General features: G+C 55.2%; 2 protein-coding genes and 1 long non-coding RNA gene across 3 annotated transcripts; 2 read left to right on the top strand and 1 right to left on the bottom strand.

Annotated features, from left to right (window-relative positions):
- The first annotated feature begins 14 nt into the window (after positions 1-14).
- IL27RA (interleukin 27 receptor subunit alpha) lies at positions 15-17,176 on the top strand. Its single transcript, XM_006928488.5, is given in 15 exon segments — positions 15-243; positions 670-787; positions 4,182-4,339; positions 4,437-4,594; positions 6,156-6,315; positions 6,425-6,489; positions 9,851-10,034; positions 10,134-10,322; positions 12,185-12,286; positions 12,362-12,520; positions 15,498-15,623; positions 15,992-16,085; positions 16,274-16,367; positions 16,494-16,655; positions 16,658-17,176. Coding segments are annotated over 15 exon segments (1,887 nt in total). The 5' UTR covers positions 15-149; the 3' UTR covers positions 16,682-17,176.
- Positions 17,177-17,335: 159 nt separating this feature from the next.
- On the bottom strand, positions 17,336-25,672 carry PALM3 (paralemmin 3). The gene is made up of 7 exons (XM_045046845.1): positions 25,541-25,672; positions 23,025-23,073; positions 21,929-22,009; positions 21,224-21,366; positions 20,999-21,083; positions 19,479-19,524; positions 17,336-19,362 (listed from the first exon to the last, which is right to left on the bottom strand). The coding sequence occupies exons 1-7, from the start codon at positions 25,579-25,581 to the stop codon at positions 17,576-17,578; spliced, it is 2,232 nt and encodes a 743-aa protein (XP_044902780.1). The 5' UTR covers positions 25,582-25,672; the 3' UTR covers positions 17,336-17,575.
- On the top strand, positions 21,365-25,546 carry LOC123382386. The gene is made up of 3 exons (XR_006590688.1): positions 21,365-21,500; positions 22,867-22,935; positions 23,863-25,546. It is a non-coding gene; the product is annotated as an uncharacterized LOC123382386 (long non-coding RNA).
- Positions 25,673-27,469: the final 1,797 nt, after the last annotated feature.

Genomic DNA, 27,469 nt, shown 5'->3' on the forward strand with positions numbered 1-27,469 from the left:
GAGCGCAAGGTGCGGAGGCGGCTGGGAGGGGAGGGGCGCTTCCCGTGGCCGCCTGGGTGCCGGACCCGGAGAGCGAGGCGAGCGGCGCTGCCGCGCCGGGCAGGGCCGGGCAGGGCCGGCCGGACTCGGAGCGCGGTAGGGGGAGCGCCATGCGAGGGGCCCGGGCCGCTCCCTTCCGGCCGCGGCCGGAGCTGGTGCTGCTGCCTCTGTTGTCGCTGCTGTGCCACCGGAGTCGACCCCAGGGTGAGTTCTGGAGCGAGCTCGTGTCGGGCGCTCTGGCGCCGCGCTCGCCCCGGGGGCGCAAAGCCTCCGGGTGCACCGCAAGTTTGCGGAACGACCGCCGCCTCTCTGCACCTCCTGGGGCGGGGACCGCGCCAAGAGGGCAGCTGGGGAACGGGGGTCGGCAGCGAGGTGGGAGCCCGAGGCCCGGGGGTGGGGTGGAGGCTCTTGGGGTGGCAACAGGATGTGGCTGGCAGAGGGAGTGGAGTAGTTATGCCCAAAGCCTGGGGAGGGGTATCCAGCGCCCCCTTCCTACTGCTCGCCTCCGGCAGGGACCCTGGATCGCCCTCCCCAGTTGGCAGAAGTCCGGGGGAAGTTCAGGTTCTGGGATGTGCAGGCGGCTGGGAGAATTGACCCTCTTCCCTGGGACCCTCCCACCTCCCTCTCCAGGAAGTCCCGGGCCACTGCAGTGCTATGGAGTTGGACCCTTGGGCGACTTGAACTGCTCGTGGGGACCTCTTGGGGATCTGGCAGCCCCCTCCACGCTGCACCTCCAGAGCCAGAAGTAGTGAGTACAACCGGCTGACGTGGGGAAACTGAGGCTTTGGAAGGGTGGCCAGTCAGGTCCCAGCATACTCAGTTGAGAGGACCCCTCCCCCCCACACTCTCAAGCCCTTTCTTTGATTCCAGGTTGTGCATTTCCTTGCTGTGTGACCCTAAAGCAGTCACTTTCCCTCTCTGAGCCTCTCTTTCCTCCCTCACCAAATGCCCAGAATAAAGGGACCTGCCTCCCAGCTTTGGCTTTGAGGGTTCAACGAGTTAGGCACTGGCCAAGAGAAATTGCTTAATAAGTAGAGGCTGGTTTTTATTGCTGTGTGACCTTAGGCAAGTAGCTTAACTTCTCTGAGCATGTAAAAAGGATCAGGTCTGGTGCTGGGGACGCAGCAGTGAAAGAGGCCGACCGACAGCCTGGACCTCGTGGAAGTCACGGTTGAAGGGGGGAGACCTGGGTTGCTTCATGATGAATCACACCTGCAAACTCCAGTTCATGTCGAATTTGGCTAAGTGAGGGAGGCGTAAAAGGAGTATGGAAAGGTGGGAACCGCTGGTCGGGGAGGGGCTGTTGCCTTTTTTTAATTTTTTTTTCAACGTTTATTTATTTTGGGGACAGAGAGAGACAGAGCATGAACGGGGGAGGGGCAGAGAGAGAGGGAGACACAGAATCGGAAGCAGGCTCCAGGCTCCGAGCCGTCAGCCCAGAGCCCGACGTGGGGCTCGAACCCACGGGCCGCGAGATCGTGACCTGGCTGAAGTCGGACGCTTAACCGACTGCGCCACCCAGGCGCCCCTCTCAGCCATTTTTAAGTGTTCGGTGGCATTCGGTACATTCACATCGTTGGGCAGCGGTCCCCACCGTTCCTTTCCAGAGGGGCCTAGGTTTAAGCCCCCTTGGTTTAAGAGGGGGCAGTCGGAGAAGGTCCCCCCTTTTCTAAGGAGGCGAAATTCACATAACACAAAGTTAACCATTTCAAAGTGAACAATCCAGTGGCGTTCGGTACATTCACAGTGTTGTGCAACCACCTTCTCTACTTCCAGAACACTCTCATCACCCCAAAAGGAAGTTCCATCCCACGAACAGTCCGCTCCCTATCGTGCTCCCCACCGGTCCCTGTCACCGCCATCCCGCTTTCTGTCTCTGTGGGTTTACCGGTTCTGAGTATTTCATATAAAAGGAATTATACACTATGTGGCCTTTTGTGTGTGGCTTCTTTTACTTAGCATGTTGTTGTTGTTTTTTAAGTTTGTTCATTTTTGAGAGAGAGGGAGAGAGACAGAGTGCAAGCAGGGGAGGGGCAGAGAGAGAAGGAGACGCAGAATCCGAAGCAGGCTCCAGGCTCCAAGCTGTCCGCCCAGAACCTGATGTCCGGCTCGAACTCATGACCTGAGCCGAAGTCAGAGGCTTAACCGACTGAGCCACCCAGGCGCCCCTCACTTAGCGGGTTTTGAGGTTCATCCACGTTGTAGCATGAGTCAGAACACCATTCCTTTTTATGGCTGAATAATATTCCACTGTAAGGATTGACCACATTTTGCGTATCCACTCATCTGTTTGGTTTTTTTTTTTAAGATTATTTATTTTGAGAGAGACAGAGAGAGTGAGTGGGACAGGGGCAGAGAGAGACGGAGAGAGACAATCCCCAATAGGCTCTGCACTGTCAGTGCAGAGCCCGGTTCGGGGCTCAACCCCACAAACTGTGAGATCATGACCTGAGCCAAAATCAAGAGTCGCCACCCCGGCGCCCCTCCATTCATCTGTTGATGGCCATTTAGTTTGTTTCCACCTTTTGGGAACTGTGACTAGCACCATTAGGAACATACACCTACAAGCGTTTGAGTCCCTGTGTTCCATTCTTTTGGGTCCGCGCATAGGGGTGGAGTTGCCGGGTCGCACAGCAATTCTGGGTTTAACTGAGAAACGGCCCAACTGTTTTCTGCAGCAGTGCAACATTTTCCATTCCCGTAGGAGGGCCTACGGTTTCTCCGCATCTTCACGAGCGCCTGTGTTTTTGTTGTTGTTGCTGTTTTATGAAGGCCTCGTTTTTGCATCTTTGCAACCTCATCCTTCAGGATATCCCCAGCGCCGCTCTCTGTCACCCACCTCTGACCTGTCAGCGAGCCTTGCCGGCTCCACCTTCTCCAGTATCCAGAATCTGGCACTTTCTCCTTCCCCAGCACCCACCCTGGTCTAGTCCCCGTCCTGGCCAGCAGAGCCGGGACCACGGAGTCCCCACCTCCTTCCTGGGCTCCGGTTTGCGCCCTCCCGGCGTGTTCTCCGCCACAGCAGCCAGAGGGCGCCCGTGGACACCTGAGTCAGGGCGCATCTGTCCACCTCCCTCGTTGCACCCCTGCCACGCGGGCTTCCTTGCTGTTCCTCAAACACACCGGTCAGTTGACCTCGAGGCCTTTGCACCGACTGCCGCTTCTTCCTAAAAAACGCTTCCCCTCCCCCGCCCGCCACCACCCTGTACTGCACGGCCCCGCCCTCGTATCCTCCGGGCCTTTGTTCAAAGGTCTCCACCTCTGAGAGAGGCTCCTGACCACCCTTCTTAAAATAGCACTGTCTTTTCTCACCACATCACCACACTGTATCCTCTCCACCCTGATGATTGTTCTGTGTATCGCGTATAACCGCCATCGATTATATATTTATGTGTTTCTCCTTGGCCTCCCCCCCGACTGGAGGAGCAGCTCTAGAGAGCCGGGTCCTGGCCTGCTCTGGTCCCAGTCCTGTCCCCAGCTCCCACAGCAGGGCCTGGCACAACATGGATTTGCTGACTGTACCGTTGCATAAGTGTAAATGTGCCCGCCTGGAAGTAGGTGCTCAATAAATGCAACGAGCAATGCTCACGTGGCTTGTGGCGGGCACCCACTGCTGTTTTGGTTTGTTTTTTAAGCTTATTTATTTGGAGAAAGAGACAGCTCGAGCAGGGGAGGGGCAGAGAAAGGGGGAGAGAGAGAATCCCAGGCAGGCTCCGCCCTAACAAGTGCAGAGCCCAGTGCGGGGCTCGGACTCAGGAACCGTGAGATCGTGACCTGAGCGGGATCCAAGAGTCGGACGCTTAACCGACTGAGCCACCCAGGTGCCCCTCCCCCTCCCCCCCCCAATGCTGTTCTAAACGTTCCACGTATTACCACGCGGTTTATGTTCTAAACGTACGTGGTAATACATTCCACGTCTTACCTCATTGATTCCCCTCGCTCTTCCGCCCTTCGGCAGGCGCTTCTGTCACCCTCATTTCGTAGATGAGGAAACTGAGGCACAGAGAAGTGAAGTCATTTGCTCAAGGTCACACAGCCCTGAAGCAGCAAAGCTGGGATTTGAACCCAGGCAGAGCAGTTCTCACGATGGCTTTGGCCCCAACCCAATCTATACCCCCCTACCTCCACATCTCTCCTCACAGCCATCCCAACAGAACGTGGACTGTGACAGTGCCCACTGGGCAGAGCTGGGTGACCATTCCGCGGGAACAGCTTACCATGTCTGATGAACTGCTTGTCTGGGGTACCGAGGCCGGCCAGCCTCTCTGGCCCCCAGTCTTCGTGAACCTGGAAACCCGAAGTAACAGGGGGGATAGGGGGTGGGTGCGTGCTGTGGGGGGGGGGGTGGGTGGTCCTGGAGACCCCGGCTAAATACGTTCCGGCCTCTCCTTCCTCAGTGAAGCCGGATGCCCCCCGGCTCTACCCTGACGTCGACTTTTCAGAGGATGACCCCTTGGAGGCCACTGTCCATTGGGCCCCGCCGGTGTGGCCACCCCACAAGGTCCTGGTCTGCCAGTTCTACTATCAAAGATGCCAGGGGACTGCCTGGACTCTGGTGAGTGTCAGGGGCCCCTCTTCCCCCATCCTACTCCAGGCAGGGTCCAAGGCATCATCCCCAAATCAGAGACCCAGCCCAGAACCCGTTCCTCACTTGTTCCTGGAGTCTGTCCCCATCTCACACAAAAGGCCTGTATGTTGCATCTTGTTCAGCTAAAAAAAAAATCACACCCCGCCCCACCAAATAATCTCAAATTTCATGCAGTCCCAATCCAAATTCCACTTGGGAATGTTGAGAAACACAGTAAACTTCCTCCAGCCTTTTTGTGAATGCAAAGAAGCCCTCCGATAGCTTACATTAACCTTAAAATAACAGAAGACATTTAGAAAGCGTCTGCTGTGTGCCAGGCACTATTCTAGGCTCTTTATTGAACCCTTATAAGAACTCATTGAGGTAGATGCCTTTTTTTAAATGTTTATTTATTTTTGAGAGAGGGTAGGGGAAGGGCCAGAGAGAGAGGGAGACACAGAATCCGAAGCAGACTCCAGGCTCTGAGCTGTCAGCACAGAGCCCGATGCAGGGCCGGAACTCACGGACCGCGAGATCATGACCTGAGCTGAAGTCGGACACTTAACCGACGGAGCCACCCAGGTGCCCCGAGATAGATGCCTTTTATACCTACTCACGTTACAGATGAGGAGCAAGGCTTGGTTTAAATAAACACTAAAAAATAATTAATAAAGGCAGCTGACATTTCTGAGCACCTGCTGGGCATCATCAGGTCCCAGGCTAATTGCACAGATTATCTTGATGAGTCCCTCCCAACTTTCCTTTATAGCAGATGCTTTTACGATATCTGCTTCACAGTCGGGGAAGCCAACCTCAGAGAAGCTAAGCACCTTACCAAGCTTGCACAGCAAGAAAATGGAAGAGAACCCTAGAGCGAGGAGACCCCCAGAAGGAGTTGGGGGGCCCGCCCGTGCACTTTGTACAACACAGAAGTTGCCAGGATCATTTCCTCTCATATCTCATTGGCCAGGACACGGTCACATGGTCCCACCTGATTGTGAGGGAGGCTGGGAAACGTAGTCCTCAGTCTTGACAGCCATGTTCCCCGCTGATACGCAGGGCTTCTATTTCCAAAGGAAAAAGGGGAGAATGGATGTTGGGGATCACCAGTTGTCTCAGGCGCCTCATGCAAAACATTGCAATATTGAAGAAAGTTGTCATTGTGATTATGCATGCGATTCAGAGCAATGCTGAGAGGCAGACTTGGGAATCTGACTGCCTGGGTAGGACTCTCATCTCCAGCGCCCACCTGCTTTGTGACCTTGGGCAAGGCACTTCCCCCTCTCCAGGGCCTCAGTTTTCCTCAACTGTAAAAGGGGGAGAATAACAGAGTTTACTCCTACCTACTGCTGTACATGAGCCATAGAGTGGCCAATTTGTCTCCTCTTTTTGCTGGGGATTGTCCCAATGTCAAACCCAAAAGGCCTGGGTCCTGGGAGTCCCCTTGGTCGTGTGCAAAGCAGAGGGCAGTTGGACCCTGCGGAGATACCAGGTCAGATACTCGCAACTCAGCCCTCGGCTTCACTGCTCTTCCCTGTCTCTCCGCCAGCTGGAGCCAGAAGTGAAGTCCATACCCCTGACCCCCGTTGAGATCCAGGACCTGGAGCTAGCCACTGGCTATCGGGTGTACGGCCGCTGCCGAATGGAGAACGAAGAGGGTCTGTGGGGCCACCAGAGCCCTGTTCTGTCCTTCCAGACGCCGCCCTCTGGTGAGGCTCTCCAGGCTTGCCCGACACCCTCGTCTCCCCTCCCGGAAGTCTGTACCACCGTGCCTCTCTCACTTGTACCCCCTTTCCTCCTCCTTGGCAACTCCAAAAGACGTATGGATATCGGGGAATGTCTGCGGGACAGCGGGCACACAGGAAGCCCTGCTTCTGTGGAAGGTGAGCTGTGGGGCTCCGTCCCATTTCCCTGCGCATGTCAGGAAGCCCCAAATAACAACCACGTGGACAAGACAGAGGTGACGATGCTGATGCTGCCTACTTGAGGTGACCTCAAGGCTTTGCGGGGGTGTGGGGGAGGGATGCTCAGAGAGGTCCTGGCTTAGGGCAAGCCTCCCCCAACGTCAGCTACTTCTAGGAGGTCTGAGCTGAGACATGAAGGTGGGTGCAGGCCGGGGGGGTGGGGGGGACAGCAGGTGCAAAGGTTTGAAAGCAAGAGTAGGCTCAGCTCCATAAAATACAGCACAGTGCGCCAGGGCTCCGGTGCTAGTATGGAAGTGGCGTTAGGAGAGGACAGAAACCCATCCCCACTGCTCCCAATCTGTTGAGCACCTACGATGTTCCAGGCGTCGCTAGGCCCTGGCTCACAGTAAATATGGCAGAGGAACAAAACAGCAGGGCCCATAACCCTCTTAGGCCACATGGTCTAATATTAATTTTTTTTTAATTTTTTTTTTTTTTTTGAGAGAGACAGCACGATCCGAATAGGGGCAGAGAGAGAGAGAGAGAGAGGGAGAGAGACAGAGGATCCAAAGAGTGCTCCACGCTGACAGCAGCAAGCATGATGCGGGGCTTAAACTCACAAATGTAAGATCATGACCTGAGGCAAAATTAGATGCTTAATTGACTGAGCCACCCAGGTGTCCCTAATATTAATTTTAATACATTATTTTATTTTACATTAAATTTTAAAATGTTTATTTTTGAGAGAGAGAGAGAGAGAGAGAGAGAGAGAGAGAGAGAGAGAGAGAAACAGCATGAGCAGGAGAGGGGAAGAAAGAGAGGGAGACACAGAATCTGAAGTAGGTTCCAGGCTCTGAGCTGTCAGCACAGAATGCGACGTGGGGCTTAAAGTCACAAACCGTGAGATCATGACCTGAGCTGAAGTCAGAAGCTTAACCACCTGAGCCACCCAGGCACCCCTATAGTCATGTTTTTAAAAAATATGATAAAGACTTCTGATTGTAACATTCAGTAGAAAGTGAAGGGGAGGGGCCCCTGTGTGGCTCAGTTGGTTAAACGTCTGGCTTCAGCTCAGGTCATGATCTCATGGTTCATGAGTTTGAGCCCTCATTGGGCTCTCTGCTGTCAGTGCAGAGCCCGCTTTGGATCCTCTGTCTCCTTCTCTCTCCCTCTCTCTCTCAAAAATAAATAAACATAAGAAAGAGAAAGAAGAAACAAAGAAAGGAAGGAAGGAAGGAAGAAAGAAAGAAGAAAAAGGGAGAGAGGGAGGGAAAGAAAGAAAAGAAAGAAAGAAAGAAAGAAAGAAAGAAAGAAAGAAAGAAAGAAAGAAAAAGAAAGAAAAGAAAAGAAAGAAAGGGAGAGAGAGAGGGAGGGAGGGAAAGAAAAAGAAAGAAAGGGAAGGGAAGGGAGGGGGAGGAAGGGAAGGAAGAAGAAAATGAAGGGGAAATAAAGTAGCTACATGACGGCAACAATTCAGTTCACCAATATGATATGAGTACTAAAACTATATGTACCTAATAATATGGCTTTAAAATACATATAGCAAAAATTGACAGAACTACAAGGAGAAATATATGAATCCACAACCATTGTGGGAGAGTTTAACACACTCCTATCAGTAATTTCATCATAGATGAAAAACAAGTCAAGATCTAGAATATCTGAGCATGTGATTAGCAAACAACCTAATAGACTCACATAGGAAATGTCAGAACATGCCTTTCTTCCATGTACAATTAAGACATTTACCAAAATCAACTGCATACCAGGCCATAGAGCCAGTTTCCAGGGGCTTCAAAGGGGTGAGGTGATACAGGGCACATTAAAGCATTCTCTAATTAGAACACAGACTGTACTGGGAATTGATAATAAAAAACTGCCTAGAAATCCCCATATTCTGAATATTTAAAAGTTCAGTGAGCATTCACACCAGGCCCCCCAAAGGTTTTGTCTTTATACATCAAAAGGAGGGGCGCCTGGGTGGCTCAGTTGGTTAAGCGTCCGACTTCAGCTCAGGTCACGATTTCGCGGTCCGTGGGTTCGAGCCCCGCGTCAGGCTCTGGGCTGATGGCTCGGAACCTGGAGCCTGCTTCTGATTCTGTGTCTCCCTCTCTCTCTGCCCCTCCCCCATTCAAGCTCTGTCTCTCTCTGTCTCAAAAATAAATAAACGTTAAAAAACATTTAAAACAAACAAACAAACAAAAGGAGTTTGCTTCTAGGGGCACCTGGGTGGCTCAGTCGGCTAAGCGTCCGACTTCAGCCCAGATCATGATCTCATGGTTTGTGGGTTCAGCCCCGAGTCAGGCTCTGGGCTGACAGCTTGGAGCCTAGAGCTTGCTTCGGATTCTGTGTGTGTGTGTCTCTCTCTCTGCCCCTCCCCTGCGCTCTCTCTCTCTCTCTCTCTTTCTGTCTCAAAAGTAAATAAGCATCTTTTTAAAGAAGGAGTTTCGTTGTAGGATCAGTTAACATTATTAGATAGGCTTTTCATCTACGAAAGTTTCCAGTGGGGATGCCATTCTAAAGCCACAATGGTCAAGGGGCAGTTTTTTGTTTCCAGGACAGTGTTACATCCCTGGCTCTTGCCCATCAAATACCAACCACATTTCGGCTCAGGTCATGATCTCACAGTTCGTGGGGTCGAGCCCCATGTGGGGCTCTTCGCTGACAGAGTGGAACCCGCTTGGGATTCTCTCTCTCTCTCTCTCTCTCTCTCTCTCTCTCTCTGCCCCTCCCCCACTCACATGCACATGCACGCTCTCAAAACAAAGAAACAAACATAAAAAACAGTACCAGTCATTGAGGCAACCAAAAATGCTCACAGACTTCCCCAGAGCGACGATCCTGGAGGCTGCGGTCCTCTTTGCTCCACATTCCCTCCCCTCTGTACAACAGCGGGGATTTTTAAATCCGAAGAGCCACGCAGGACACAGATTACGATGAAAGGGTAAGGCAGGGCCATACAAGTGCAGGGGCAGATCCTGTCCTTAAAATCTTGAAATTTTGTTTGTCATGGGTTGTTTGGCCTTCATTGTGATGGAGTAGAATAGAATTTTTCTTGATTGCTGGGTTTTCCCTATCCTCCCCTTCAACTTTTGCACCCGAGGCGAGGGCCTCACCTCCCACTTCACCCTAGTTGGGGCCCTGGAACTGTATTCTAATTTCACCTGTGCCACAGAGCCCCCTTGAGGCTCCGTTGCTTCATCCGTAACACGTAACACGGAGCCGGCAGAAATAGTCCACGGACTGCTTTGTCAGGCGGACCTCACGGAGACCCACAGCCACAGCGTGTGCCTGGCAAATGGGAGATAGTAACTAACACCTTTTTCCTGTCGGCCTTCAGGCCCCGGGCCACTGCGTGCGGATGAGCTATAAAGTCTGGTTCCAGATTAAAGGTCAGGAGCTGATCCGGAAGACGGCTGCCTGCTGCAACTTCTCCATCCCCAGCCAGGCGGGGTGGGTCGGGCTGTCCGCCGTCAATGCCACGAGCTGGAAGCCTCTCACGAACCTTTCTTTGGCCTGCTTGGGTAAGAGGCTCTGGATCGGCCCCGCCCCCGCCCCGCCCCGCCCCTGAGAGGGAGGCGAGGCCTCCTAGCGTCGACCGCTGAGACTCCTCCCCCGTCCAGGTCCAAGTGCTGCCCCCCATGGCGTGGTGGTCAGGAGCGTGGCCGGGAGCCCGGAACTGCTGGTGACTTGGCAGCGGGGGTCTGGGGAGTTGCAGGAGCACGTGGTGGACTGGGCCCGGGACGGGGATCCCCTGGACGCCCTCAACTGGATCCGGCTTCCTCCTGAGAACCTCAGAGCGCTATTGCCAGGTGAGGCCCGGGGACACCGGGGTTCCCGTCTCGGCGCTTGCATAGCGGACTGATGAGTGGGCCTGCAGGAGAGAAGGTTACGTTTAAAGTCTCATTAATTCATGCATGCGGTATTCACCGACCGCTCACTGTGGGCCAGGCCGTGTGCGGGACACTGGTGGGCAGTGAGAACCGCGGATGTCTGTTGGCATTTACCGTAAGCATTAAATGATTCAAACTGCCTTATAAAGTAGGCCTCTGTTATTATCGTGCCCGAGGTATAGGTGAAGAAAAAGGCCCAGGGAGGTTAAGCAACTTGCCCGGAACCACACGGCAAATAGGTGGTAGAACCAGGAGTTGAACCACATTATCAGGCCCCTGAAGCCAAACCCTGAGCCCTCACACTACCCTCCCTCTCGGCAACATCCCCATCGTCATGGAGCTGACTTTCTTATGGGTGAGCAGCCAATGAAACAAACAAACAACAAAACAAATACTCCGACAGTGTCATGGGGGGGGGGGAATAAAACATGGTAAAGGGGGGAGGGAGCACTGCTATTTTAGAAAGAAAGGTTAGAAAAGGCCTTTGTGGAAAAGCCACATTTGAACCGACACCCGAAGGAGGTGAGAGAGGGAGCTGTGAGGATGTCTGAGGGAAAAGCAAGAGGGAACAGACAGCGCAAGGGCCCAGAGGCAGGAATGTGCCTGATATGTTAGAAGAACAGCCAGGAGGCCGGTGTGGCAGGAGTAGAATGCATGAGGGGAGAGAGGGGGAGGAGGTGAGGGCAGGGAGGTGACAGGCAAATTGTGCAAAGCCTGGTGGGTTACAAGGACTTGGGTTTATCCCGAGTGAGGTAGGAGCCATGGAGAGTTCTGAGCAAGAATGGATATGCCCTGACTTGGTTGCTCACAGGTGCCCTTTGGCTGCTCTTGGGGGGAGTGGACTGAGAAGGGGTGAGGGCTGGACCACGTGGGAACTGAGGAAGGGGGGAGAAGCAGGCAGGTTCTGACTGGGGAGTCCTGGGCAGAATTTTGGGGATCCACTTGGATATGTTTTGTTGGAGATGTTCATCCAAATGGAGCTGTCCATGGGGCTGTTGGATACTCAGGTCTGGGGCTTGCTATGAGTTCTGGGCTGGGATGTGGTGCTGGGGAGCCCATCCTTGGTGTAAAGGACTTGGGAGAGCATGAGAGGGAGGCATTGAGTGAAAAATTTAGGAAGGACAGAGTTCCGAGGACCATAGCATATATGGAGAAAAGAGGAGGAGCCCTGATTTTGGAAAATTCCCATCTCGGGAAGGCCATGCAGCAGCCGTAGGCTTTGAGAAGGGACCTCAGGAGCCTCACCTACCGTGATGGGTGGCGTCAGAGCCACCCCACCCGTAGCCCGGTGTTTTGACCGTCTCCCAGCCTCCGGCACCTGTATTTCCTTTGCCCTGAAGCCTTTTTCTGGTCACTGAAGCATTTCGCCTGCCTAAGCAGCCGGCTGGAAGTGCTTGGGAATTAAGTCCCATCAGATGCAGCCCTCCACTGATTACTGGTAAGGGTTGGTGGATACATACCCCAGCTTCCTCCCTCCCTGGGTGGGTTGGCTCTCAGGCATGTGCTCTCTGCTGCCTCCCAGAGGTCGCCGACGGGATTGAATTTCCATTGCCTACATTGGGAAATTGTTCTCATCATTTACTGGAGGGCTGCCTCTCTTTCCCCATTTCACTTCCCAGCCGCCCTGGTGGTGTTCTGTGGGGTTACCACCCAGGAAAATTACTTTTACCCAAATATTTCTCTCAGCATGTCCTTCAGGAGACCCAAATGAAGACGCCTACTGGGTAGGGACTGAGTAGGGGAGGGGGTGCCAACTCTGTCTTTGTCCCTCCACCCACCAGGGCAGTTTGAAGGAGGGGTCCCCTACCGAATCACAGTGACAGCAGTCTCTCCTTGCGGCTTGGCCCCTGCCCCCTCAGTCTGGAGGTTCACAGAGGAACTAGGTAAGTGGTGGGGCTGGAGAATGGTGGAACCCTCTAGAACCGTGACAGACCTTGACCCCCTGGCTTCCTCCCCAGTGCCCTTAGCAGGACCAACACTTTGGCGACTCCAGGACACCCCACCAGGAACCCCCGCCATAGCATGGGGAGAGGTCCCAAGGCGCCAACTTCGGGGCCATCTCACCCACTACACCTTGTGCACACAGAGCGGGACCGGGCCTTCTGTCTGCATGAATGGTGAGCTTCACTGCCCCTGTCCCCTGCTCCTAGCCCCCACAAGACCCACCCATCAGTCTACCCAACTCTTGTCCCCAGATTGGCCCCTTGGTTCCCTCTCAGCCCCTGGGGAAATAACAGGGTGTCCTCAGCTCCCTAGTGGACAATAATCCTGTGGCTATCAATATAACGAACTGCCATTTGGCCATTAAAAATGAAGACTTTGATCTATATTTATTGACACTGAGAGATGCCTGTCATGTTTTATTAAGCGAAAAAGATAAAAAGATGACAAAACTCCAAGAGATGGTTCCATTTCTGTAAAAGAAACCCAGCACTGAGCAAAGCAGAGGTGCAAATATGGAAAGAAATTGTGCACCATGTCAACAGGATCACAGGGTTATGTGTGATTTTTATTTCAAGTATGTATCCATCGTTAGATTTAAAAAAAATTTGTTTTGGGGCACCTGGGTGGCTCAGTCGGTTAAGGGTCCGACTTCAGCTCAGGTCATGATCTCGCGGTCCGTGAGTTCGAGCCCCGCGTCGGGCTCTGTGCTGACCGCTCGGAGCCTGGAGCCTGTTTCGGATTCTGTGTCTCCCTCTCTCTCTGACCCTCCCCCGTTCACGCTCTGTCTCTCTTTGTCTCAAAAATAAATAAACGTTAAAAAAAATTAAAAAAAATTGTTTTAATTTTAGAGAGAGGGTGCAGACAAGGCACAGGGGTAAAGGGAGAGAGAGAGAGAGAGAGAGAGAGAGAGAGAGAGAGAGAGAGAGAGAATCTTAAGCAGGCTCTGTGCTCAGTGCAGAGCCCGACGTGGGTTTCAATCCCATGACCCTGGGATCGTGACCTGGACTGAAATCAAGAGTCAGATGCTAAACCGACTGAACCACCCAGGCACCCCTTACGTTTTTATATTTATATGTTATTAAATATATACACATGTATGTATTATGATTATTTTTAAAAGAGGACCATGTACTGGGGCACCTGAGTGGCTCAGTTGGTTAAGCATCTGACTTCAGCTCAGGTCATGATCTCGTGGTTCATGAGTTCAAACCCTGCATTGAACTCTCTGCTGTCAGTGCAGAGCTCGCTTTGGATCCTCTGTCTCCCTCTTTCTCTGCCCCTCCCCTGCTCATGCTCTCTCTCAAAAATAAATAAACATTTAAAAAAAGGGCGGGGCGCCTGGGTGGCTCAGTCAGTTAAATGGCTGACTTTTGATTTCCGCTCACGTCATGATCTCATGGTCCTGAGTTCGAGCCCCGCATCGGGTTTTGTGCTCACAGTGTGGAGCCTGCTTCGGACCCTCTGTCTCCCTCTTTCGGCCCCTCCCCGGCTCATTCTCTCCCCCTCTCTCCTTCTCAAAAATAAATCGATGCTAAATCGTAAAAAATAGGGGCGCCTGGATGGCGCAGTCGGTTAAGCGTCCGACTTCAGCCAGGTCACGATCTCGCGGTCCGTGAGTTCGAGCCCCGCGTCGGGCTCTGGGCTGATGGCTCAGAGCCTGGAGCCTGTTTCCGATTCTGTGTCTCCCTCTCTCTCTGCCCCTCCCCCGTTCATGCTCTGTCTCTCTCTGTCCCAAAAATAAATAAACGTTGAAAAAAATTTTTTTTAAATAAATAAATAAATCGTAAAAAATAAAACAAAATAAAATAAAATACCATGTTACAGACTATAGTTGGGCCCCTGAATCTCTTATGACTGTGATATTTTGCAACTTTATTTTTTTCACCTGCTGATTTAGCTTAGACATTTTCTATGGCAATATATCTGGGTCCGTGCTCATGTCTCCTATTAGCCTGTAACAAACCAAAAAGCTACTTCCTCTTTTAGCTTAAAAACAAAAAAGACAATTTAGTAAAAAAAAAAAAAAAAAAAAAAAAAAAAAGGTAGACAAATATAGCTCTGGGAGGTGCACATGTCTTCCCCTTATCTGGGGAGAATCTGTATTCACTGGGTCAATGTGCAGGTGAGGAATATGATGCTCATTCATTCTGTTAGTTTTTCAAATGTATGTCGTTTTTGAGGGCTTTCTGTATGCCAGGCACTGATCTAGGTGCTGGGAATATGGCCCTTGTAGAGCTTGCTTGCTTTCTTCCTTCTTCCTTCCTTCCTTCTTCCTTCCTTCCTTCTTCCTTCCTTCCTTCTTCCTTCCTTCCTTCTTCCTTCCTTCCTTCCTTCCTCCTTCCTTCCTTCCTCCTTCCTTCCTTCCTCCTTCCTTCCTTCCTCCTTCCTTCCTCCTTCCTTCCTTCCTTCCTTCCTTCCTTCCTCCTTCCTCCTTCCTTCCCTCCTTCCTTCCTTCCTTCCTTCTTTCTTTCTTTCTTTCTTTCTTTCTTTCGTTCTTTCTTTCTTTCTTTCTTTCTTTCTGTTTACTTATTTATTTTGGGTGCCTGGGCGTCTCAATCGGTTTAAGCATCCGACTTTGGCCCAGGTCGTAAACTCGTGGTTCATGAGTTCGAGCCCCGCATCGGGCTCTGTGCTGATGGCTCGGAGACTGAAGCCTGCTTCAGATTCTGTGTCTCCCTCTCTCTCTGCCACTCCCCCACTCATGCTCTGTCTGTCTCTCTCAAAAATGAATAAACATTACATTTTTTTAATAAATAAAAATAAAGTTTACTTATTTTGAGAGAGAGAGAGAACGAGCACAGAGCAGGGGCAGAGAGAGAGAGAGAGAGAGAGAGAGAGAGAATGAATCCCAAGCAGGCTCTGCACTGTCAGTGTGGAGCCCAGCACGGGGTTTGATCTCAGGAACCACGAGACTGTGACCTGAGCTGAAACCAAGAGCTGGACACTTAACTGGTTGAGCCACCCAGGCTCCTTGTGGAGCCAACTTTCCTGTGGTCAGGGAGGACCTCACTGAGGAGGTGAAATTTGAGCAAAGAAGGCTGGAGTCATGTGGGTATCTGGGGAGAGTGTTGCAGACATAGAGAAAGCACATGCAAAGGCCCTGAGGTAGGATTTGACTGCCTCCCCAACCTCTCTGGGTGTGTCCTTCAGTGAGTGGCAGCGCCCGGAACATCACCCTGCCTGACCTTCCCTGGGGTCCTTGTGAGCTGTGGATGACCGCATCCACCATCGCAGGACAGGGCCCACCCGGTCCCAGCCTCCGGCTTCACCTACCAGGTAGAGGGGCTGGGGTTGGGACTACCACAGGAGGGGGCCTGCTCCATTTCAAGGAAATAGGGGTTTCCGAGAGTGAGCAACCTTTTGACTTGGGGGTGGTTACTGATGATGCCTCAGGGGCATTCTGACCCTGCAGAGTACTCTGGATTATCAGGCAGTGTGTCTGACCCTTTCACCCATCCCTGACGACTGTTTTGTTCACAACCCTCCCTCCCACCCCAAGATGTCCCCCACCCTTAGCCCTTACCCACTCCTAAGCCCCGCCCACTTACCTGCCTCCCGCACCCAAGCCCTTCCCCATCCGTGATCCATACCTGATCCCTCCCCCATCCCTGGTGTCTAAATGTTCTTGTGTCCCTCCGCCTCAGATAACACCCTGAAGTGGAAAGTTCTGCCAGGTGTCTTTCTCCTGTGGGGCTTGCTCCTGATGGGCTGTGGTATGAGCCTAGCCACCTCTGGAAGGTGAGGGTGTCGGCCAGGTGGGTCTCTGCACAGGTGGGGAGGGCAGCCGGACCGAGCTAAGCTTTGCGGCGGGGTGGGGGGAGCCGATGGTGAGGGGACACTCAAGGCTCTGTGACGCTCCCGGACTCTGCAACCTGGGCCTGGGTATCAGGTCACCTAGATTCCCTGCCCTCTTATCTGCTTGCCAGGTGCCTCCACCTTCGGCACAAGGTACTGCCCCGCTGGGTCTGGGAGAAGGTTCCTGATCCTGCCAATAGCAATTCTGGCCAGCCTCACATGGAGGTGAGCAAAAAGGCGGGCTTACCTGGGCCCTCTGGGAGGGTGGCGGGTGCTGGGAGAGTGGGGAGCGGGTGGGAACAGAGCGGGGAGAGTGAGGGGGGCCAGTATCTCAGTCTCGTTTCTTCCCAGGAGATGCCTCAGGCTCAGCCCCTCGGGGACTTCCCCATCCTGAAAGTGGAGGAGATGGAACCACTCCCGGTTGCGGAGCCCCCCCAGGCCTCCACCCGGCTTGACTCTGGGTATGAGAAGCACTTCCTGCCCACCCCTGAGGAGCTAGGCCTTCTGGGCCCGCCCCCAGGCCCCAAGTTCTGGCCTGAACCCACCACAAGCCAGGAGACGGCCACTCATTTGACGGATGAAGACACGGAGGATCAGGGAGGCTGAGTCACTTGCTTGAGGACACCCAGCCAAGGACCCCTACAGCGAAGGGCCTGGCCCTACGGGGGCACATACAGATGGATGAGGGAGCAAAGGAAAACGTATGACGTCGAGAGTGGCAGCCACCTCCCCAGGTCCGTCCGGTCCCGCTGCTGTAACAGAACTGGAACCCGGCGTCCCCAGCCTCCCTCGCAGCTCGGTGCAGCCACGGACCAAGTTCTCGTCCACGGAACGTGAGCGGCAGTACCGCGTGCCGACGCCCAGGCTGTTCTCTTCCCTTTCCCGTGAGCTGGAACATCAACAGTGCCCGTGATCCCGCTTTAACCACACCGAAGGGGAAGGTGAGGCAAGTAGGGGAAAGAAACCTGAGTCCCCAAGTGACCGCATGAATCAGAGCCACCCGGAGAAATAAACTTTTATGTTTTTATAGCTAAGGTAGCTTGGGAACTTGCCACAGGAGCCGCGTATATCCTCACACTGGCTCAGTCTTTGATCCTAGCAGAGCGAGGCCTTGGACTTCCCACCAGGGGACGGCGAGGTGGTTCCGTGCGCCCACACACACACACACACACACACACACACACCCCCAACTGTCCGAATGCTTTAACGTTTTTATTTTCAAGTATAAAGGCTTTGTCGTAGAAGGGAGCCGGGGTCACAGGCAGTGGGCGAGGGGTCCGGAAGCCCAGGTGGAGGTGGACGAGCGGGCCAGCTGGCTCCCAGGTGCCACAGCCGGTCCCGTGGTGCCCTGTCTGTGCCCGGGACCCGCTGCTGGATGCCAAGAGGCCGAGGTAGCTGTGAGAGGAGCCGGGCGTGGGGTGGAGGGTGTGGGCTCACATGACCACACAACACTGGCACGTCTTTTGCTTAGGGCCACTTGCCTCTTCACCCTCGGGAGGGGCAGGTGGCTCGGGCTGCCGGGCAGGTGCATAGGTGGGCACGGGGCGGGCACTAGGGTTGGCCCTGGGCCCTTCCACCTGAAGCAGTGGCTGGCACTCGGCAGGCTGCTCTGGAGCTGGGGTCTCTGCCAGGAGGGGGGTGGTGGCGTCTCCTGAGGGGCCCTGGCCCTCAGCAGGGGTTTGGGGCCTTACAGATTCTTCCTCCAGGGAGCCTTCCTGCATCTCCTGGGGCTGTGGTCCTTCCTCCTCCGGCCTTGACTCTTCCTTGGCCCCCAAGGAAGCCCCTGCCTCACTCACCTCCTCCGCCTGACATTCCTTTCCTCCTCCGGACTCTCTCTGCTCTTCTGGACTCAGATCTTCAACCACGTCAGTCTTCTCTGCCTTCAGTGACGCCTCCCCTCCTCTCTCTGCTTCCGACGGCGCCTCACCTCCTCCTTTCTCTGCCCCCAGTGGCGCCTCACCTCCTGTTCTCTCTGCCTTCAGTGACGCCTCCCCTCCTCTCTCTGCCTCCGAGGGCGCCTCACCTCCTTTCTCAGCTCCCAATAGTGCCTCACCTCCTGTTCTCTCTGCCTCCGAGGGCGCCTCACCTCCTCCTTTCTCTGCCTCCAGTGATTTCTCGCCTTCCTTTCTCTCTGTCACCAATGGTTCTTCAGTCGCCTCTAGTTTTTCTTCATCTTCTTTCTGCTCTACTCGCAATGGCCCCTCACCTCTTTCCCTCTCGGCCCTCAAAGGTCCCTCAACTGCCTCTCTTGCGGCTGACGGTGGTTCCTCAACTGCTTTCCTCTCTGGCCTCAGCTCTTCCTCCCCTCCTCCCCTCTCTGGCTCCAAAGAGCCCTCGCTTCCCCGCCTCTCCCCCACCAGAGACACGTCCGCCCCTGCCTCTTCCTCAGTCCCCTTCTTTCCTTCGCCCACTGATTCCACTGGTTCCTCTGCTTGGCTCCTTCCCGCCCCCCAGGCATCCTCCCCTGCCCCCCTCTCCACCCCCAGCGGACTCTCAGGCCCTCCCCTGCCTCCCCGTGCCCTTGGCCCTTCCAACCCCTCCACGACCAGCTCCTCCCACTCTTCGCTGAGGGTCACCCTCTCCACCCAAATGAAGGACCCCTCCTCTCCTCCAGAGCCCCCTGGCCCATCACCGTCAGAGCTGCCCCTGGGGACGCCGCCTTCTCCAGGAGCTGCTCCCTCTAGCCTCACCTGGAGCCTCGGGGAGCTGGTCTGTGCGGCCTTCTGGCCCCTGCCCCCCTCCCCTGTGGCCTCGGAGTCGCTGCTCTCCGGCCCTCCCACCCCCTCCCAGACCACCTCCACGATGCCCCTGTCCTCCTTCACCCAGGATGGGGGCTCTGGGCAGGCAGCTTCCTGCCTGTCCCCAATGGCCTCCAGCACCATTTCCTCTACCTTAGCCTCCAGCTCTGGGCCCGTGGCCTCCGTGGCACAGTCCTCTGTGGCCCTCAGCCCCTCCCATACCACCTCCACCACGCCCCCTCCTTTGGCCTCACCCACGCCCCCCTCGGATGCTGCCAGCCCCTGACTCGGCCCCTGTTCTGCAGCGGGGCTGGGTCCAGGGCAGGGGCCGTTGGCTTCTGAGGAGGCCCCTGCTGCCCCAGGGAACAGCCTCAGGGTGGGTGGAACCCTGACAGCCTCATCTCTGGGCTCAGAGGGGGACTCTGGGGAGGTGTCCACTGGTCCAGCTGGAAGGGAGGCTCTCCTGCTCAGATCAGTGTGGCCTTGGGGAGTAAGGGGAGGAAAGGAGAGGAGACAGGGGGCAACAGAGTGAGACCCTGGCCCCCCAGATTCAGGCCCCTCTTCGTGGGACCCCCAGACCTGGGGCCCAAACACCCACCTGTGGGACCTGCCTCCACGGTAGGCTGGGAGAGAGGTCGATGACCCTGCAGGGGTAACAGAGACAAGGTGAGGCCAGCCAGCGTCTCCACCTCCAACCTCCCTGCGTGCTGGTTCGCTCCCCAACCCAGACACCCTCGATGGCTCCTCCATCAAGTTCAGGACCACACCCTCCTCAGCCTTCCTCACCTGTCTTACCGCTCTCTGCTCAAGTGCCCCCCACACAGTAGGTGCTTAATCAATACTGTGTTCATGGGCCAACAGCTCTGTATTAGGAACCTATTCCGTCAGCTACTGAGATTGCTGTGGACAAGGGACACTTACTTAAGCCTTTTGCTATTGGAACTTACGTTCTAGGGGCTGGGGTCTAAACATAAACACAAATAAATCTGTAATGTCCGGAGTGAGAAAGACTACGGCAGGAAAAAACGAAAAGTAGGACGAGGGGCTACAGAGAGCCTGGGAGGTGGTGGGGTGCCTCCTTTATGTAGAAGATGCAGGAGGGCCTCTAGGAGGAAGTGACATTGAGCAGAGACCTGAAGCGTGAGAGGAGCTGGCCTCGAGGCTCAAGAGGTAGATACAGCCATTCCAGGCAGAGGGGAGAGCAAGTGCAAAAGGCCTGGGGCCGCAATGAGCTGACAAGGTCAAGGACTAGAAAAGAGGGTCAGCGCTGCTGTAGTAGGGTGAGGGAAAGGGCAAGAGTATGAAAATGGGCTCAGAGAAGCAGGGGGTGGGGGCAGCCTGCTCGGTCAAACCCCAGGGATCTCCTCCTCACAGTTCCCTGTAAGATAAGAATCTTCTTTCCAGCCTCCAGGCTTTCGTGTGGGCTGTTTCCTCTGCCTGGAATTCTCTTTCCCCTCTTGCCTGGTCCCCAGCAGACTCCATACAGATACCACGGCCTCCAGGAAGCCTTCCTGGGTCACTCGGGTGATTCCTCTGTGCTCCTCCCATGCCCAGGGCTCCCCTGTCACAGACTCTTGGATAGTGGGCTCCTCTCTAAACTCCTGGCCTATACTAAAAACCCAACAAACTCTTCCCAGATCCATTAACAGGTCTCTTGGCCCTCTGCCCTGCCAGAGGCACCTGGGAATCTTAATAAAGGTGCTACCAAAACAGAAACCCGTGTGGATGCCTCAGATCACAAGAGCGTCTCATGGTGACCCATTCCTCCCTTTGAAAAGAACAAATTCCACGAGCACTGCACCCCCCCCCCCCCGTTTTCCCACCACATTCCTCATTCTGGCATTAGCAGTCCCACAACAAAACTTCCCCAGGCCCGTTCCTAGGATCATGTCCACCCCCCCACCCCCCCCCCACCTCTTCCACATGTGTGCGGTCGTTCCTCTCATTTTAGACATAGGGAAACTGAGGCCTGAACAACGAAAGCGACTTGCCCCAGACCACAGAGCAGAGAAACAGCAGAGGACTTAGAGGTTAAACCGCACTTGGAGAAGGCCCGCTTTGGTCCCTGCTGACCGCACCTCGCCCCCTCCCATTTGCTCCCCCGCCCCGGGTTCTCACCTGTCTGCGCCAGGTGGGCCTGCCGGGGGACTTGTGCTGGGCACCTGTGGATGCACTTTGCAACAGCTGCAGCTGGGATTGGAGTCTGAGGGAGAGAGGAGGCTGCTGGGAGCCGGGCCCCCAGGCTCGACGCCAAGGCTCCCTCAATGTGCCACTTCCCCGGTGTGGACCTGGAGCCCTGGCCTAGCCAGGCCGGCAAAGCCAGCAGGCAGGGGCCCAACTCACGTGAACAAGCTGTCTTCCAAGTTGCGGATTCGGGCCTGAGCCTGGCCCTCAGGTGACTGGGGGTCTTTAGAGGTGGAGTCCTCCTGCTGCTCCGGCTCCTCAGCTGCCCCGTCCATGAGCCAACGCTCCCGGAGAGACTTCCTCTGGGCACGGGAGGGGAGCTCTGGCTGTGCATACTGGCTACCCCACCCCATGGAGGGCTCCCTCCTAATCCCCGAGCTGGGAAGATTTCTTATTGTCCAAAACCACCCGAATGGCACAGACATCTCTCTTTCAGGTGAGGATATGATCCCCCCCCTCAACGCTGCCAGGTGGGACAGACACCCCAATACCAGCCTAGAGATCTCCCAGGCTGGAACAAAACACCCCTCATCTCCCCACCCCTTCCAGAATGGGACAGGCACTCCCAGAGATGAAATCAACGTCTCTATGGGCCCCTCCCTACCCAAAGCTGGGCAAACACCTTCGCTGTCCCCATACTCTTCCCAAAGGTGGTACAAATGTCCCCATCATTATCACCACCACCCCCTCCCACCACCACCCGCTCTCCCAAGCAGAGGAAAAACGCCCGCCTAAGCTGGAACCAATACCCCCTGCTGCCCCCACCCAAACTGGACAGCGCCTCCCATGATCCCCCAGACCGACTCTCATTGATACCCCCACTTCGTTGCCCAGGCTTGACAGGCGCCCCCGCCCGCCCCCAACCTTGAGCCGCTCCACGCGGAGTTTCTCCTCTTCCAGCTCCCGGCGCGCGGCGCGGATCTCCTCCTGCAGCCGCCGCTTCTCCTGCGCACAGAGGACCCGGAGCTGCCCGTGGGCCGGGCGGGGCCGCCACCTCCCCTTCCGCCTGCCCTCCTCCTCGGGGCTCCCGGGACTCCCGGGGCTGCGAACGGGGCGGGGCGGCGGAGCGCACGTCGGGGGCCCCCGGCGGGGAGGGGGCTGCGGAGGCGCTGACTCAGCAGCGGGTGGGGGCGGGGCGGCGGGGGCGGGGCCGGCCGCGCCCGCGATGCTGCGGAGGCCTCGCCGGCGCCGAATGGGGCGGGGGGGGGGGGGGGGGGGTCTGTGGAAGGGGGTGGGGCCTTGGGATGGAGATCCCAAAGGGAGACCGAGCTGTGGGGGGGGGTCCGAGATCCGGGGTCACGAGAGAGGCGATTCAGAGATAATGGGGGTCTAGATATCAGAGGAAGGGGGTGATGAGATGGGGGGGGGGCGTGGAGATGAGGTCCAGAGAGATGAAGGGGGAGAAGTCGAGAGCAGAGAGAGGGGACTTGGTGAGATAGGGGTTCAGAGGGATGGGGTACAGATCTGAGGGTCAGGAGGATGGGGGTTTAGAGAGGCCAGGGTGTTGAGATGGGATCCAGAAAGATGGGGGCGCAGGAGTGGGGGAGCAGAGAGATAGGGGTTAGTGAGATGGGGGTTCATAGAGATGGGGTTCAGACATGAGGTGTTTGAGAGACCGAGGTTCAAGAATGGAGCATCGGATGTGGATTCTGGGAGTGTGGGGTGCACAGCCTCACCATTCTGGGGGTGGTGGCGACCAGATAGAGGAACTGGGGAGCAGAGGGGCCTGAGGATTTAGGTGGGGCGCTCCAAGGCAGGGCTGGAGCTGAGGGTGCTGCCCACCCCCCCTCCTCACTTCACAGGTTTAGGTCTGCTTCCCTGGATGAGAGTGAGGCGAGGAAGAAACCTAGGGAATGGCTGGGAGCGCCCAGGTTCGGGGAAGGAGGGGAGGGGTGGTGGAGGGGGGCGCCAGAAGCGGGGGTGGGGGTGGGGGGTGGGGAAGGAGGGGTAACTCACTTACAGCAATGACCTCTAGCCGCTGACGGTAGAGGGAGCTCTCGGCCATGGGCCTGTGAGAAGAGGGCAGAGACTGGGGAGGGGGTCTTCCCAGGTCCCCACCCCTCGACAGGCCACCTCCCGAATGCCCCTTTCTGGATCAAGATCCCTGAGCTGCTTGGAAACCAACTAAAGCCCAGCATTTTCCTCTATTTCCCCTCTGCAACTGAAAGGTGTTGGAGTAGAGGGCAGGGGGTCCTATGAGGGGGAGAGAGCAGAGACGCTGACAAGCTGAGCTAAAGCCCTTCCTAGGCTTGACATCACTTCTCTGAGCCTCAGTTTCCTCATCTGTAAAATGGGTCAGAATAGCTTGATCCTCACCTTATAGAGAGGTGCCCTTGCAAGGAAGTCTCCATGCAGGGGGGAAAAAATGGACATAGTGTTCCTAAAACAGTAGCATCATTTATTATCATTCATAACTTTAATAATTCCCATGATTAATAATGTTTATGGTTATTTATGAGGAGCATTTCCAGGCTGGCCCTCAGATACTCTCAAATCCTGCCAGGCCCCTAACATGCTGTGTGTCTCTTTCCAATTCTATACCCTCTCTGGACCTCAGCTCCTACCCAGGATACCTTAAGCACCAGGGGTTGAGGGAGTCTGGGGAGAGAAGCGTCCATCCCACCATGGACGCATGCTATCCCCATGGTAACTATGGAGCTACCTGCCAAATCCCCTCCCTGGGAGCAAATGTTACCAGGACATGTAGCCTAGCGCTGGACTCTGAGCTGGGAGGAGACAGAAGGGTCTTGCTGTTTAAGGTTTAACCTGAGATGCCGCCATTGTTGATTTCCTTGCAGCACCCCAGGATCCCCGATTTCCAGCCCCAGAGCTGCCCCTTCTGTGCTTCCCTGGAAGCAAGAGGCTGACTGTGGTACTTCAGGACACTTAGGGGACAGATGTTGTTACGTTAACTTGTCATCGCAGATGTGCATTGAGTACCCCCTACCTGCAGGCGTTTCATAGGCCAGTATCTACAAGGATGCCTCTATTTGTCTGTTGTCCCTGACACTTAGCCCAGGGAGGGCACAGGGCAAGCCCTCAAACATTTATTAATTTGAGCACTAACTCTAGGGGGTGAGCATTAGCCTCATTGCCCAAACTGTGCCAGGGCCTCCCAGATCTTCCCTGGCCACACCATAAAGACATAATAGTGCGGATACTTAGCCCTTACTATCTATAGTGCTCTAAGTGCTCGACAGGGCTTCCGCCAGGCCCTCCCAGCCACCCCCGCCTCTCCCTCCCTGCCCTGATCTTGAGACACTGTCGTCCACTCTTTGCTGAGTTGATATTCTGACAATAAAATCAGCCAACCATTAGCCAGCGCATACCATGTTCCAGGTGCTGTTACATGCTATGCCTGTAGGAACTCATTTAATCCTTCCAAAGATCCTGGGAGGCAAGTAGTACGACTGTCCCTGTTTTATGGATGGGGAAACTGAGGCTCCAAGAAGTGGTGAAAAGACTTGTCTAAGGTCGCTGAGTCAGGATCAGAACTCAGGGCTCTCAGGCCTCGAATACTGGGAACGCTGCGGGGGAAGAGGGGGAGTCCAGGCATCCTTGTCTTGGCGGCCAGGAGGCCAGAGATCAGCCTGGGGGTTCCCGATTTCACTCGGGGCAGGGGGCTGAAGTCCTGCTTTGCAGGGTATCCCAAAGGGAGCCCAGACCCCCTACTAATAGGTTTGCCCTTGGGGGAGGGCTGACATCCTCCCTCTGCTGTCCCATTCCCAAGATGTAACCTCCTTGCCTCTTCCTTGCTGGGGGGGGGGGGGTGGGGTGATCAGGTTCCCGTTGCTAGGCAACCAGGTTTGTAGTTGGTGAATAATGCATCAGGGGACCCAAAAGAGTGAGGAACCAAATTGGGGTCCCTGGGGGGAAACTCTTTACAAACCTCTGGAGCCCCTCCACCCTCTTACTTTAAAAGGCCCTCAAACCTTGAATGTTAAAACCCTCCGCACACCCCATTTGATATTGTCTGTCTCCAACTCTACAAGAACAGGGTTCGTGGCTATGGCCTGTTGTCACCAGGAGCAATGGGTGGCCCTTTCATTAAGCCGGTGATGGTTGCAATTTTGCCATCACCTTTCCCAGTTGGGCAGCTGTTAACTTTCTCTGTTGTATCTCAAGCATTTCTTCCTACCCTGGAAGCTGAGGGGTGTTTCAAGAGGCAAAACATGGGAGTGAGGAACCCTGGCGTTTCCTGGCCCCCCAGTCCTAGCCCCACCCCCCAGCCTGGACTTTGAGCTTGAAGACTGCCAGTGGAAAAATCCCGGAAAAAAGAAAGTGGAGGTCCACATCTCCAACCCGACTCTGGGGAGAGGGATCCGAAGAGCCTGCGGGGTTGCCTGCTGACCTCTCTCCGCTCCCCCTGGTCCCCTTAGGAGAGGCCAGCTGGGGCTCCCACCCCGTGGAAAGGCCAGTGACCCTCCCAGGCCCTGCGCACCCGGCCCCCCCTCCCCCCCTCCCCAGGACACTTACGTGGGTGTGGCCGGAGACCACATCTGGCTCTGCAGGGCCATCTCTGCCCGGAAGCCCACCTTCGTTTGGGTCTCCAAGATCAGGACCCCCCACCCGTTTGCTTGAAGGTGCCCTGGAGACTGTGACTTGGCTGGCTCGAAGGGGGGGGGGGCTGCAGGCGGGCACCGGGAGAGCTGGTCCAGCTGGTTTGGGTCAGGAGGCAGGAGGCAAACGGGGCGAGGGGGGCTGGGGGCTGGCGGGCAGTTCTGGGGAGGTACTATCAGCTGTCCTGATAAATTATTTACCAGCCACTGGCCTCCTTGCCGCACTTGGCTGCCTCGCAGCAAACACACTCTCACGCGCGTGGTGCAGTGTGTGGGTGAGAACGGGGAGTCGCTGACCCCCTCCAGGGAATGGCACCTGCACTTGGCACCCCAGACGCCTCAAGTCCAGCTGCCCACCAAGGGTCACCAACATGTGAGCCTCATGGCGTAGCACACGTGTGGGATACTCTTATGCACGACTGCCCCTCCCTTCCTGGACCCTGGTGGGGAGGGAGGGACTGATCCAGCTAAGGGATTCTGGAGCCCAGAGGCTGAGCACCATGGGAATCAGGCCTGGCCCAGGGGTTTCTAGGCCTCAGTCTGCCCTTTTGTGAAATTAGATCAGGTGGCCTCCAGGACCCTGACACCCCTCAGATGTTATAACAATTAGGGATGGGGTGGTGATGAGGAATGTCCAGAGAACTTCCTACCCAAATCCTCCCCATCCTGTTCTTTTTAAAAAAAAAAAACTATTTATTTTATTTTGTTTTAAGTTTATTTATTTTGAGGGAGACAGAGACAACGTGAGCAGGGGAGAGGCAGAGAGAGAGAATTCCAAGCAGGCTCTGCACCATCAGTGCAGAGCCTGACGTGGGGCTCGAACTCATGAAACGGTGAGATCATGATCTAAGCTGAAACGGAGAGTCTGGATGCTTAACTGACTGAGCCACCCAGGTGCCCATTATCATTACTATTTAAAAATGTTTATTTTTGGGGTGTCTGGGTGGCTCAGTGGGTTAAGCATCCAACTTCCGCTCAGGTCATGATCTTGCGGTTGGTGGTGAGTTCGAGTCCCGCGTCAGGCTCTGTGCTGACAGCTCAGAGCCTGGAGCCTGCTTCAGATTCTGTGTCTCCCTCTCTCTGCCCCTCCCCAACTCACGTGCATTCTCTCTCTCTCTCTCTCTCTCTCTCTCTCTCTCTCTCTTTCTCTCTTTGAATGTTTATTTTTGAGTGAGAGAGAAAGATAGAGAGAGTGAGAGGGAGAGACAGAATCCTAAGCAGGCTCCATGCTGTCAGCACAGAGCCTAATGTGGGGCTGGAACTCACAAGCCTAACTCTGAGATCAAGGCCTGAGCCAAAGTCAAAGTCTGCTGCTTAACCAACTGTTAAGCGCTCTCCCCATCCTGTTCTTAAAGGGCTAGCACACCCTTTATCAAATGACAGGGTGACTCATTTACCCTTTGCCACTTGGGGAACTCATCTCCTACTTTCCAGGCTAGTCTCTCACAGCTCCCAGTCCTCCCCTCATCAGAGCCCTGGTCATGCTGTGCAATTTGACAGAAGCCTCGGTGAGAAGGCTCCTTGCCCTCAGCTCCCTGCTCTAGAGGGCACACTCCAGCTAGGACCCCCTCCCCCCACCCCTGCCCCCAAGTGGCAAAGGTCAAGTACCTTCCTAACTCCTCCCTCCCTTTTGCAGATTCTCCTCAGGGTACTGGTGACCCCAGAATTCCCTATCTAAAGGGTCCTTAGCTTACCCATAAGGCCTCTGTGCCTTGTGAATGCAGACCCCACAACCAGGATGTGTCTCGCCCCACTGCCTCCAGCCTGAGAAGTGGTCAAAGGCAGCTATTGGCAGAGGGGTAAGGATAAAGCTGGGACTCGTGGTTCAGAGCCCCTCCTCCGTGCG

This window comes from Felis catus, chromosome A2 (assembly GCF_018350175.1).
Source record: "Felis catus isolate Fca126 chromosome A2, F.catus_Fca126_mat1.0, whole genome shotgun sequence".
NCBI classification, from domain to species: domain Eukaryota; kingdom Metazoa; phylum Chordata; class Mammalia; order Carnivora; family Felidae; genus Felis; species Felis catus.